Below are 9,403 nucleotides of genomic sequence, written 5' to 3' on the forward strand. Positions count from 1 at the left end.
GCCAATTCCTGAGCCTTCACTATAGGCCAGGCTCTAGGTCCCTGCCTTGTGCTCATTGCCAGGAACGCCAAGGGCGTCTGGAAACTGAGCAGCCCTAAGTGATGGGGCCCACCCGTTAGGCCACTATCGCGCTCTCCCGAGAGGACAAACTGGGACCCGCAGATAAGAAGCCACCCCCCCCCCTCCCCGGGTGTAAAGTGAGCAGTCCTCGCTTCGGGGCGGGGGCGAGGAAGGCGGCAACCGCAGGAGCCGCGGGGAGGGGAGGGCGCGACCCCCACCCAGGGCGCAACCGAGCCGCCCGCCCGGGAGGCTGCCCCGCCACGCCTCCCACCTGCTCGCCCGCCCCCCCCTCCCCGCGCGCCGCAGGAAGTGGCGGCCCCAGCGAAAGCGGAGGAAACTGCCGAGGTGGGGGCGAGGAGTGGAGGGGGGAGGAGACGGCGGGAGAGCTGGGGTTCCTGTCATGTGACCCCTCTCCCCTCGGCTCCCTCACAGTCCCGCCTGGCTTGGCGGGACCCGGTCGAAGGAGGGGGCTCCTCCGGGGAGGTGGTCCCTTGTCCCCAGGTGAGCTGGGCCCACACTGGGGGGAAGGAGGCAGAGCGTGAGGGGGTGAAAGAGAAAACCGAGGTCGAGGGCTGCTGAACGGGTGGGGGTCAGAGCCTGCTTATTAGGGTCCGGTTCCCAAGTCTGAGACCATAGCCACGCCCCCTCATCTGGGGTCCCTGGGGGCGCCCGGCAGACCGAGTCCCAGCACATCCCAATCGGTGCTGCCACAGGATGCCGGATCCTTGGACCTGTCAGGGTTTGGGGGCCCGTTCCCAATGGGAGAATTGGCACCCCGAGAACAGGAATGGTCTTGCCAAAGGGTGACCCCCCGGGCAGCAGGCGTAACTGGGGTACAGCAGGCCTTGGGCCCCCTCGCACTTCTCTGTGGCCACACCTGGCTTTGTCTGTGTCTGTGACAGTCCCATCTTTCTGTGCCCTTTAGGCCTTTCTCCCCCGTGGACAAACAGGGAAACGGAGGCCTCTGGCTGTGTGTCGCTTTGAGATGTGGATGGGGACTGAGTCCAGACCTGCTCCGGCTGAGTTCTTTCTCTTCATCTCTGGCCATGCCAGGGCCACGACCCTGAAGCCCGCCCGACAGGCAGCCCCCAGCCCTTCTGGGAGGAGGGGCGGGGCGGCCCGGCGCCCCCAACCCCAACCCCACCCCCACCGCGGAGATGCTGCGGAGGCCGGCAGCGCGGTCCGGCCAGGACCCCGGGGAGCCAGCGCCTGAGCCAGGGGTGGAGGAGCTGGGCGAGCAAGAGATCGGGCGGCTGTGGTCCTCCCAGGCACAAGTCCGGGGGCTGCCGTATACCATGGTGGACAAGCGCTTCATCCGGTGGGTACACGCGGACCCACACGGCTGGAGATCAGACGGTGGGGGAGGGGGAGCCCCGAGAGGAAGCACCTGTTGAATGAAGGTCCGAGTCACCGGCAGTGGGAAAACTCCTCTGCCTCGTGGCCCTGCTCTGCCTGGCCCGGGGGGCACAGCGGGTGACTCAAGGGCGCCCCCATCGCCACCCCGTCCCAGGCAGCTGCGGGAGCCCCGGGGGGTGAAGACCTCTCGCTGGCAGCGATGGCGGCGCAGGGGGCAGACAGCGGGCCGGCGCCTAGGGGAGGCAGCGCGGAGGCTGGTCCGGGGCTTCGGCCTCTGGGAAGACGCCCTCTACGAGATCGGGGGTAGGACGTGCGCCCTCACCCCCACCTCCCCTCTCTGGAGTCCAATTTAGTTTAGGACTCTCTGGAGTCCAAGTCCAGTTTAGAAGCCCAAGGAGGGCACCAGCCCACTTGCCATGACCCCCGCCCTCCCCCCTCACCGCCCCCCCCACCAACAACCATCGCCCCCCATCCCATCATCCGCATCAGTTCCGCCCCAAGCGGGGCGCAAAACTCGATAGATGGCAGCACCCCCTGGTGGCCATCAGAGGTACTGCTAGGGCAGCCTCCAGGGCCCTAAACCGAGGTCCCCGCGAGGCTGGCCACCCACAGCCCTCGGATTCTCAGGGGGGCCCCTGGCTCGGTGCGGCCCTGAAGGACCCCCTCCTCTCCTCATAGGCCTCTTTGGCACCGGAATCCAGTCCTACTTCACCTTCCTTCGCTTCCTGCTGCTGCTCAACTTGCTGACCGTGCTCCTGACCGCAGGCTTCGTGCTGCTGCCCCTGGTCTGGCTCCGCCCCCCTGACACAGGCCCCTCCCTTAACTTCAGTGAGTGCCCTACCCGCCGAGGGAATAGTGTCCTGGAGCCCACAGGCACCCCCGGCGACGCTGAGGGGCTGGTCCGGGGCTCAGGGTGTTGGGACAGCCCTACCCTCTGTGTCCCGGTCCCAGGCGTCCTCCTGCTTGAGTCCAGCCCTGGGACCCTCCCTGCCGGGCCGTGTTCATGACATACCTCCCGACATATCCTCAGGGCCCTGCTCGGGCCTCCCCAGGACTGGGGGCTGTGGAGTAGATGTCCCTTGGGGACCCTTCCCTATTGGTTTCCTCTCCCTCCCGACAGCCCTCCAGTGCCCTGGTGGCCTCCAGCCCCAGACTGGTGTTCCCAGATTCCACAATCAACTTTGGAATGTTTTAACCGGCAGGGTGAGTGGATTCTGCCTTCACTATGGGCCAGGGGGGCTGGGGGACCTGGAGAACTGGCCCCAGGGGACCGCAGTCTAAGAGGACCCCAGTCCCTCCAAAGGCATTTTGGCTTCTAGGGAAATGGTTCTACACAAACAGGCTGGTGGGGACAGTGACGGGGTCAGAGAGAGGCTGAGGCCAGTATGCACAGCCCAGGCCCCTGGACACTTGCCCATGGCCCTCAGAGCCCAGCTGGGGGAGCATCCAGGCCTGTGGACTAAGCACCACCCCACCATCACCCCTGGGTGCCACTGAGGGGTTACCGTATAGACTCCCATGTGCCAATGTCTCTTCCTCGAAGCTGTGTGGCCTTGGGCAAGTTGCCTAACTGCTCTGAGACTGTAACATAGGGAGGCTCTCACCCCCTACCTGATGCGGGTACTGTGAGTGTTAAAGAGCCGAGACCTGGAAAACACTTAGCACACACCTGCACGACCCGACCCGGTCCCCAGGCCTTCAACACCACCTACCTCTTCTATGGCGCATACCGGGCAGGCCCGGAGAGCAGCTCGGCCTACAGCATCCGCCTGGCCTACCTCCTGAGCCCGCTGGCCTGCCTGTTCCTCTGCTTCTGTGGGACTCTGCGGCGGTGAGAGCACAGCCCCGGCCTCTACCTCCTTCCGGGGGGCGGGGTCTTCCCTGATCGCCCCTCCCCTGGCGTGGCACCCCCAAGTTAGCAGGAGGGCCTCGGCCCCTGTTCCCTAAGGCTCATCTATGCCTCCAGGGCCTGAACTCCGTGTCCCCAGCTGCAGAGCTCAGGGGCAGGGGACACCGCCCCTGTCTCCCCACCCCCAACGATAGCTGAGGCCACAGGCTGCCCCCAGGACTGTCGGGGGGCTTCCCACCCCAGACCTGAGCCAGGGCAGAGGCCCCTCCCCCATGAGCCCTGGCCTCCGGCCCCCTCCAGGATGGTAAAGGAGCTGCCACAGAGGCTGTTTCTGGGCCAAGACTACAGGTCACCTGTCAGTGTCAAAGTCTTCTCCTCCTGGGACTTCTGTATCCGGGGACAGGAAGCAGCCACCATCAAGAAGCACGAGATCAGCAACGAGTTCAAGGTGTGTGCAAGCGTGTGGTGCGTGTACGCCTGGGTCTGTGAGCGGCCGTGGTTTGGAAGCGTGTGTCGGGGGTGTGTGCACACGCGCGTGCGTAGGGCGTTCCAGCTGGAGGTGGGGCTGTGCCGCTGTTTGGACGTGAGCAGACGCACACGGTGCGAGGTGGGGCGGTCTAGATAAGACCGGCCACCAGCCCTCAGCCTGCCCCCGCCCCAGGGTCGCCCCAACCTTGCCTGGATGCTGGCGGCCTGTCTCCCGACCAACACGGACCTGGGCCTGCGCTGTTGGAGGGCACCCGCCCCTTCCACGCACGCAGCACCCAGCCCCCACCTGTCTGTGTCCCCGCCCCCATGACAGGTGGAGCTGGAGGAAGGGCGTCGATTCCTGCTGATGCAGCAGCAGACCCGGACCCAGAGGGCCTGCCACCTGCTCACCTACCTGCGGGTCAATGTCCTCATCGGTCTCCTGGTGGTCGGGGCCATCAGCGCCATCTTCTGGGCCACCAAGTACTCACAGGACAACAAAGAGGTGCCTGGCAACTGACGCGCATGCATTTAATCCCGGCCAGAACTTGGCGGGGAGACGGGGCGGTCCCACTTTGCAGATGAGCAAGCTGAGGCTCAGAGAGGTTGAAAACAATCCGCCCGAGGTCACGACCAGGCCAGAGCGCCTCTCCCCGCGATATCCTCCAGTCGCGAATAGCCCGCGGGCTTCCAGACGCCAGGCCCGCACCAGTTACACCTGAGGGGGTTGTAGGGCCCGAGGGAGCCGCTGGGGACCCCCCCAGCCCGTGCGCACCCCCTTACCTGCTTTTCCCCGCAGGAGTCTCTGTTCGTGCTGCTACAGTACCTGCCCCCGGGGGTCATCGCCCTGGTCAACTTTGTGGGTCCCCTGCTCTTTGTTTTCCTCATCCAGCTGGAGAACTACCCTCCCAACACTGAGGTCAACCTCACCCTTATCTGGTGAGTGCCATCCTTGGGGGTGACAGGGGGGACAGCGTGTGGAGGGGAAGGAACGGAGGGCCCGGGGGCACTTGAGGACGCCGCGTCCTGCTGCCCGTGTTGGTTACCGCCTGGCACCAGTGGTCCCGAGCAAGGGAAGGTATGCAGAAGCTTCCAGAAACATGATCTCAAGAGCCTCCGTCTAAAGCTTTCCAGTCCTTTCCTTCCAAAGTAAGCCAGCTGCCTGGACCAAGCACCAGCCATTCGGAGGGGCCAGTGACAAAACAGCCAGGAAGGGTTGGGAACCAGCCTCTCGCCCGGGAAAACCAGGAAGGTGGGAGGCGCACAGCACCCACATGCCCCGAGGGTTTCCACCCCTCACCTTGACAACCTTCACCTGTGAAGTCAGGACCATCCTCATTCCCATTTGACAGATGAGGAAACTGAGGCTCGCACGGGTCAAGGGCCTCAGCCAAAGGCAAGCTCACCATGTCCGTTGGGTGCAGGTTCAAATGCAAGCCCCCCCCCGACCCCCATGCTCTGCTCTGTCTGCCCGCTCAGGACGAGGATCTCGCCTTGGACCCCAAGCCCCTCCTTGAGCCCCCGCAGAGCTCCAGCTCAGCATTTCCGTCTCCCCCTCCACCCCCCTGCTTGGCTCTGCCGGCTTTCTCTCCTGCTTCCCCTGTGCAGAAGCTGTCTGCAGCCCATTCAGCTTTCCTCCAAGGCTGACTGTGGCTTGAAACTTTATTTTTGGGATAGGTAATAGCACACGCACGTGGTAAAAACAAAAAAAAAAAACTTCAAAATGCTGACAAAAAGCAAAGATAAAAAATAAGCCCCCACCCGCCCTGCCTCCCAGCCTCCCTCAACAGAACCACTGTTCGCAGCCAAACTCGTGTCATATGTCAGCTGAGAGTCCACACTTAGCTCTAATGCGCATGAGACGGTTTGGGGTTAAAAGCCATCCTGCCTGTGTGATCCAGTCATGCAACACTCAGGAGTGCCCGTGGGCATGTTTGTGCTACGTGAGACCGTGTAAGCGGGCTAGGGTAGAAACAGAGCTCCCACCTGCTGCGAGAATATTAAACTCTAAACCAAGTGTGACCGCGGGGGAGGGGGAGGGCAGCTGGGCTACACAGTGTCTCCCACGCTGATTTAAAAACAGAACCCTTGCTTCATGAATCATCTGGAGACCACAATTCTGGGGAACACACCTTGGGCGACGTTGCCACCGGACAGAGTAGGCTGGAAGTCGGCTGGGCTCTGGAATCAGAGTGCGCCGGACCCCGGAGAGACATGATCTCCAACGGAGCTCCACCGCACGTGTAACCTGGGTGGCTTGGGCCCACGTACCCGAGCCCCTTCCCCTGACACGGTCCCCCCCCCACCCCCCACCCCCCCCCAGGTGCGTGGTGCTGAAGCTGGCCAGCCTGGGAATGTTCTCCTTCTCTCTGGGCCAGACTGTGCTGTGCCTTGGCAGAAACAAGACCAGCTGTGAGTCCTTCGGCTACAACGCCTGTGATTACCAGGTGGCTGGTGGCTCCCTCCAGGCCTGTCCCTTCTGTCCTCGTCCCTCTCCGGTCTCACCTTTGGGAGAGAGCGCGCTGCACTCCTCCAGGGGGCACTGTTCACAGCACGCTGGGCAGGGCGGCAGCCCTAGCTGGGGGGGGCGGAGGGGAGTCCCTGCTCAGCTCTTCCCCTGGAGGCCCCCGTTCTCACTTAGCAATCCTATCGGGCTCCAGGCAGGGTTCCTACAACACAGAGGCCCCCAGTGGGTGGGCGAGGGGCGGCCGGGGACCCTGGGTGACACGTGCCCCTCTGCTCCAGTGCTGGGAGAACGCGGTCGGGGAAGAGCTGTACAAGCTGAGCATCTTCAACTTCCTCCTCACGGTGGCCTTTGCCTTCTTTGTCAGCCTGCCTAGGAGGTGAGCCCCGGGGACACCGTGGGGAGACCTGGGGGCGGCGGGGGTGACCCAGGCGTGTCTGGGGGATGGCCGGTGGCCACAGCCAAGGGGGAGCAGTTCTTCCCACCACACGCTCGGCGCGACTGAGTGTGTGACGGTCAGTGGTCACGACTGCTGTGGGTATCTGGATGCTCCCCTCCCCCAGGCTGCTGGTGGAGCGGTTCTCAGGCTCTTTCTGGGTCTGGCTGGACCGGGAAGAGTTCCTGGTGCCCAAGAATGTCCTGGACATTGTGGCCGGCCAGACGATCACCTGGATGGGCCTCTTCTACTGTCCCCTGCTGCCTCTGCTCAACAGTGTCTTCATCTTCCTCACCTTCTACATCAAGAAGGTGAGGGCTCGGGGGCTGGGAGGGGGCCGGAGGGGCACTGCGTGGGCGCCTGAGCCAGCGGCAGCGGAGCCCGGGACCCGTCCCGCTTCCGCCCAGCCCCCCAGTGGCACTGCCCTGGGCCTCGGGCTCCCCCGGCTCACAGCCTCCCCACCTGCTGCCGCCTCCCCCAGTACACCCTGATGAGGAACTCCAAGGCCTCTCCCCGAAGATTCCGCGCCTCCAGCTCCACCTTCTTCTTCCAGCTGGTGCTCATCCTGGGCCAGCTCCTGGCCGTCGTGCCTCTGGGCTATGTGGTCAGCAGGTGAGGGCAGCAGAGGTGCCCGAGGCTGGGGGGGCAGGCAGCCCCTCCTCGCCCGGGGCCCTGACGCCAGCCCCACCCTGGCTGTCTCTCCCCAGCATCCACTCCTCCTGGGACTGCGGCCTCTTCGCCAACTACGCGGCCCCCTGGCAGGTGGTGCCAGAGCTGATGGCCCTCCGGCTCCCGCCCTCTGGCCAGCGCGCCCTCCGCTACCTGGGCTCCCACGCCTTCAGCTTCCCCGTCCTCATCCTGCTCAGGTGCCTCTCAGGGCAGCAGGGGCCAAGAGGGGGCACACCTGGGAGGGCGTCCGCCCTTCGATGAGCACCCCCAGACACTCGTGGGATCTGGGAGCAAGACAAGGAGAGGCAGGGGGGCAGGGTCCCAGAGGACAGAGCTTGGGCCCAAAGGCAGGTAGCCCTGGGCAGCCCCCTCGAGCAGGTACCTTGTGTGACCCACGGGGACACACGATCCCTCCCGCAGGCACACTAAAAACCTGCAGTTGAGGTATTCTTACGGCCGTTTAGAGGAAAGAGGCTGCCAGGGGGAGGAAGGACAGGAGAGAGAAAGGTGTCTGCAGACAGAAAAACCCTGGGAGGCGTTAAGACACTGGGGTGGGGAGAGAGGAGGTAGGGGAGGCACCTGCCCTCCAGGGATAGATGACCTTGGATTCCTGTCTGTCTGTCCAAAGCCTTGTCCTGACCGTCTGCGTCTCCCAGTCCCAGGCCAATGCGAGGGCCATCCAGCGGATCCGGAAGCAACTGGTGTGGGTGAGTGTCCGCTGGGCTGGGGAGGGGTCACACCTCGCCCCGGAGCGTGGCCTCAGGCCGGGAGCCAGATGACAGGCCTATGGCCTTAGGCTTGGGAACGCGGGGTTGATAGAATGTGGCTCTGGGTTGAGGGAGGGGCGGGGCCCTGGTGGGGGCGTGGCTTCTTTCTGGAGGCGGTACTGTTGGGGGCGTGGTCTCTGACTTCACGGAGGCGTGGGCGTGGCCTCTGGGTGGGGCGAGGCTTGGGCGGGGCAGGGGCGGGGCAGGGGCGGGGCAAGGGACCCGGCTTGGCGGATTTCGTAGGTACAGCTGCGGGGCCGGCTGCTCGTCCCGGCCGGCTCCGGGGTGAAGGCGCCGCTCGTAACCGGCCGCTCGCTCTCCCCCAATCCCTGCAGCAAGTCCAGGAAAAGTGGCACCTGGTGGAGGACCTGTCGCGGCTGCTGCCGGAACCGGGCTCCGGCGACTCTGTGGGGCCCGAGGCCCTTCACTCCCGAGCTTCGCGCCCGCGATCCTTCTGCCCTGGATTCCCGTGCCCCGGCTCCCCGGGCCCCAGGACCCCCAGGCCCGGACCTTGCCTCGAGGATCCCGCGGGGCTCTTCGGTGACCCGGGCCCCGCGCGTAGATTCCGCCTTCCCAGCGGCTCAGAGCTGTAGCATCGACCCCTGCCTCGGGCCCGGAGCCTCCCCGGGGCTCGACCCACCTCCCCCACCAGAGTCCCCCTGGCCCCAAGCTCCTGCCCCCTCCCCGTGCCGGACAACACTGCCCCTCTCAGTGGGCCCTCCAGCAAGACGCAGGAGAGCCCCCGGGCAGCAGGAAGAAAATATGGTGACTTGTATTTCTATTTTTAGCCCGGTCCTGTAAAGTTTCTGTTTTTGTTGGATGGTTTATAACGCACATAATACATTAGCATAGTAAGCCACGAATGCGATATATAAATACACACCCACCGGAAGTGCTCAGAAAGTGTTTCCTGTGGGGAGCGCCGCTGACATCTACGCGAAGGGCAAGACCCGGCCACCGCTGAGCACGCCTGCACTAGGGGCTTGCTGTCCTCTGAGTGCCCATTGCTGCCCCCCGCGCCCCCCACCCCCAACCAGCCTCCTGCTATCCCTTCTCCACCTATGAGAGCACTGAGACCCACAAGTGATGCTGGAGTCACCAAGCAGCAGAGCTGGTCCCAGAGCCACACTACACCAGCATGGTGCATTCCTGCCCCCTGACCGGGGTGGAGGGGTGGGGGTGGGGGGTGCTTCCAGACCTTACCCGAGTCTGAGTAACAGATGGTCCACGGCCAGCGTCTCCCTGGCAGCATTCCTCATGGTCTTCTATTCTGACCCAGGACCCCACATCAACAAAGTGGGCCTCCTCAGGAACCCAGAACAGAGGTCCCTTGG

General features: G+C 64.4%; 1 protein-coding gene across 2 annotated transcripts; it reads left to right on the plus strand.

The window, feature by feature from the left end:
* Positions 1-359: 359 nt before the first annotated feature.
* TMC8 (transmembrane channel like 8) lies at positions 360-8,928 on the plus strand. 2 transcript variants are annotated; one of them, XM_043585692.1, is made up of 16 exons: positions 360-561; positions 1,011-1,378; positions 1,571-1,719; positions 2,095-2,244; positions 2,537-2,619; positions 3,111-3,247; positions 3,566-3,713; positions 4,068-4,238; positions 4,533-4,672; positions 6,057-6,180; positions 6,479-6,576; positions 6,761-6,944; positions 7,187-7,245; positions 7,341-7,499; positions 7,931-8,009; positions 8,405-8,928. In XM_043585692.1, the coding sequence occupies exons 2-16, from the start codon at positions 1,218-1,220 to the stop codon at positions 8,660-8,662; spliced, it is 2,100 nt and encodes a 699-aa protein (XP_043441627.1). In that variant the 5' UTR covers positions 360-561; positions 1,011-1,217; the 3' UTR covers positions 8,663-8,928. The 2 variants fall into 2 exon arrangements, with proteins under 2 accessions (XP_043441627.1, XP_043441626.1); XM_043585691.1 differs by having other exon boundaries at positions 370-561; positions 7,115-7,245.
* The last annotated feature ends 475 nt before the right edge of the window (positions 8,929-9,403 follow it).

Source organism: Prionailurus bengalensis, chromosome E1, assembly GCF_016509475.1.
Source record: "Prionailurus bengalensis isolate Pbe53 chromosome E1, Fcat_Pben_1.1_paternal_pri, whole genome shotgun sequence".
Taxonomy (NCBI): Eukaryota; Metazoa; Chordata; class Mammalia; order Carnivora; family Felidae; genus Prionailurus; species Prionailurus bengalensis.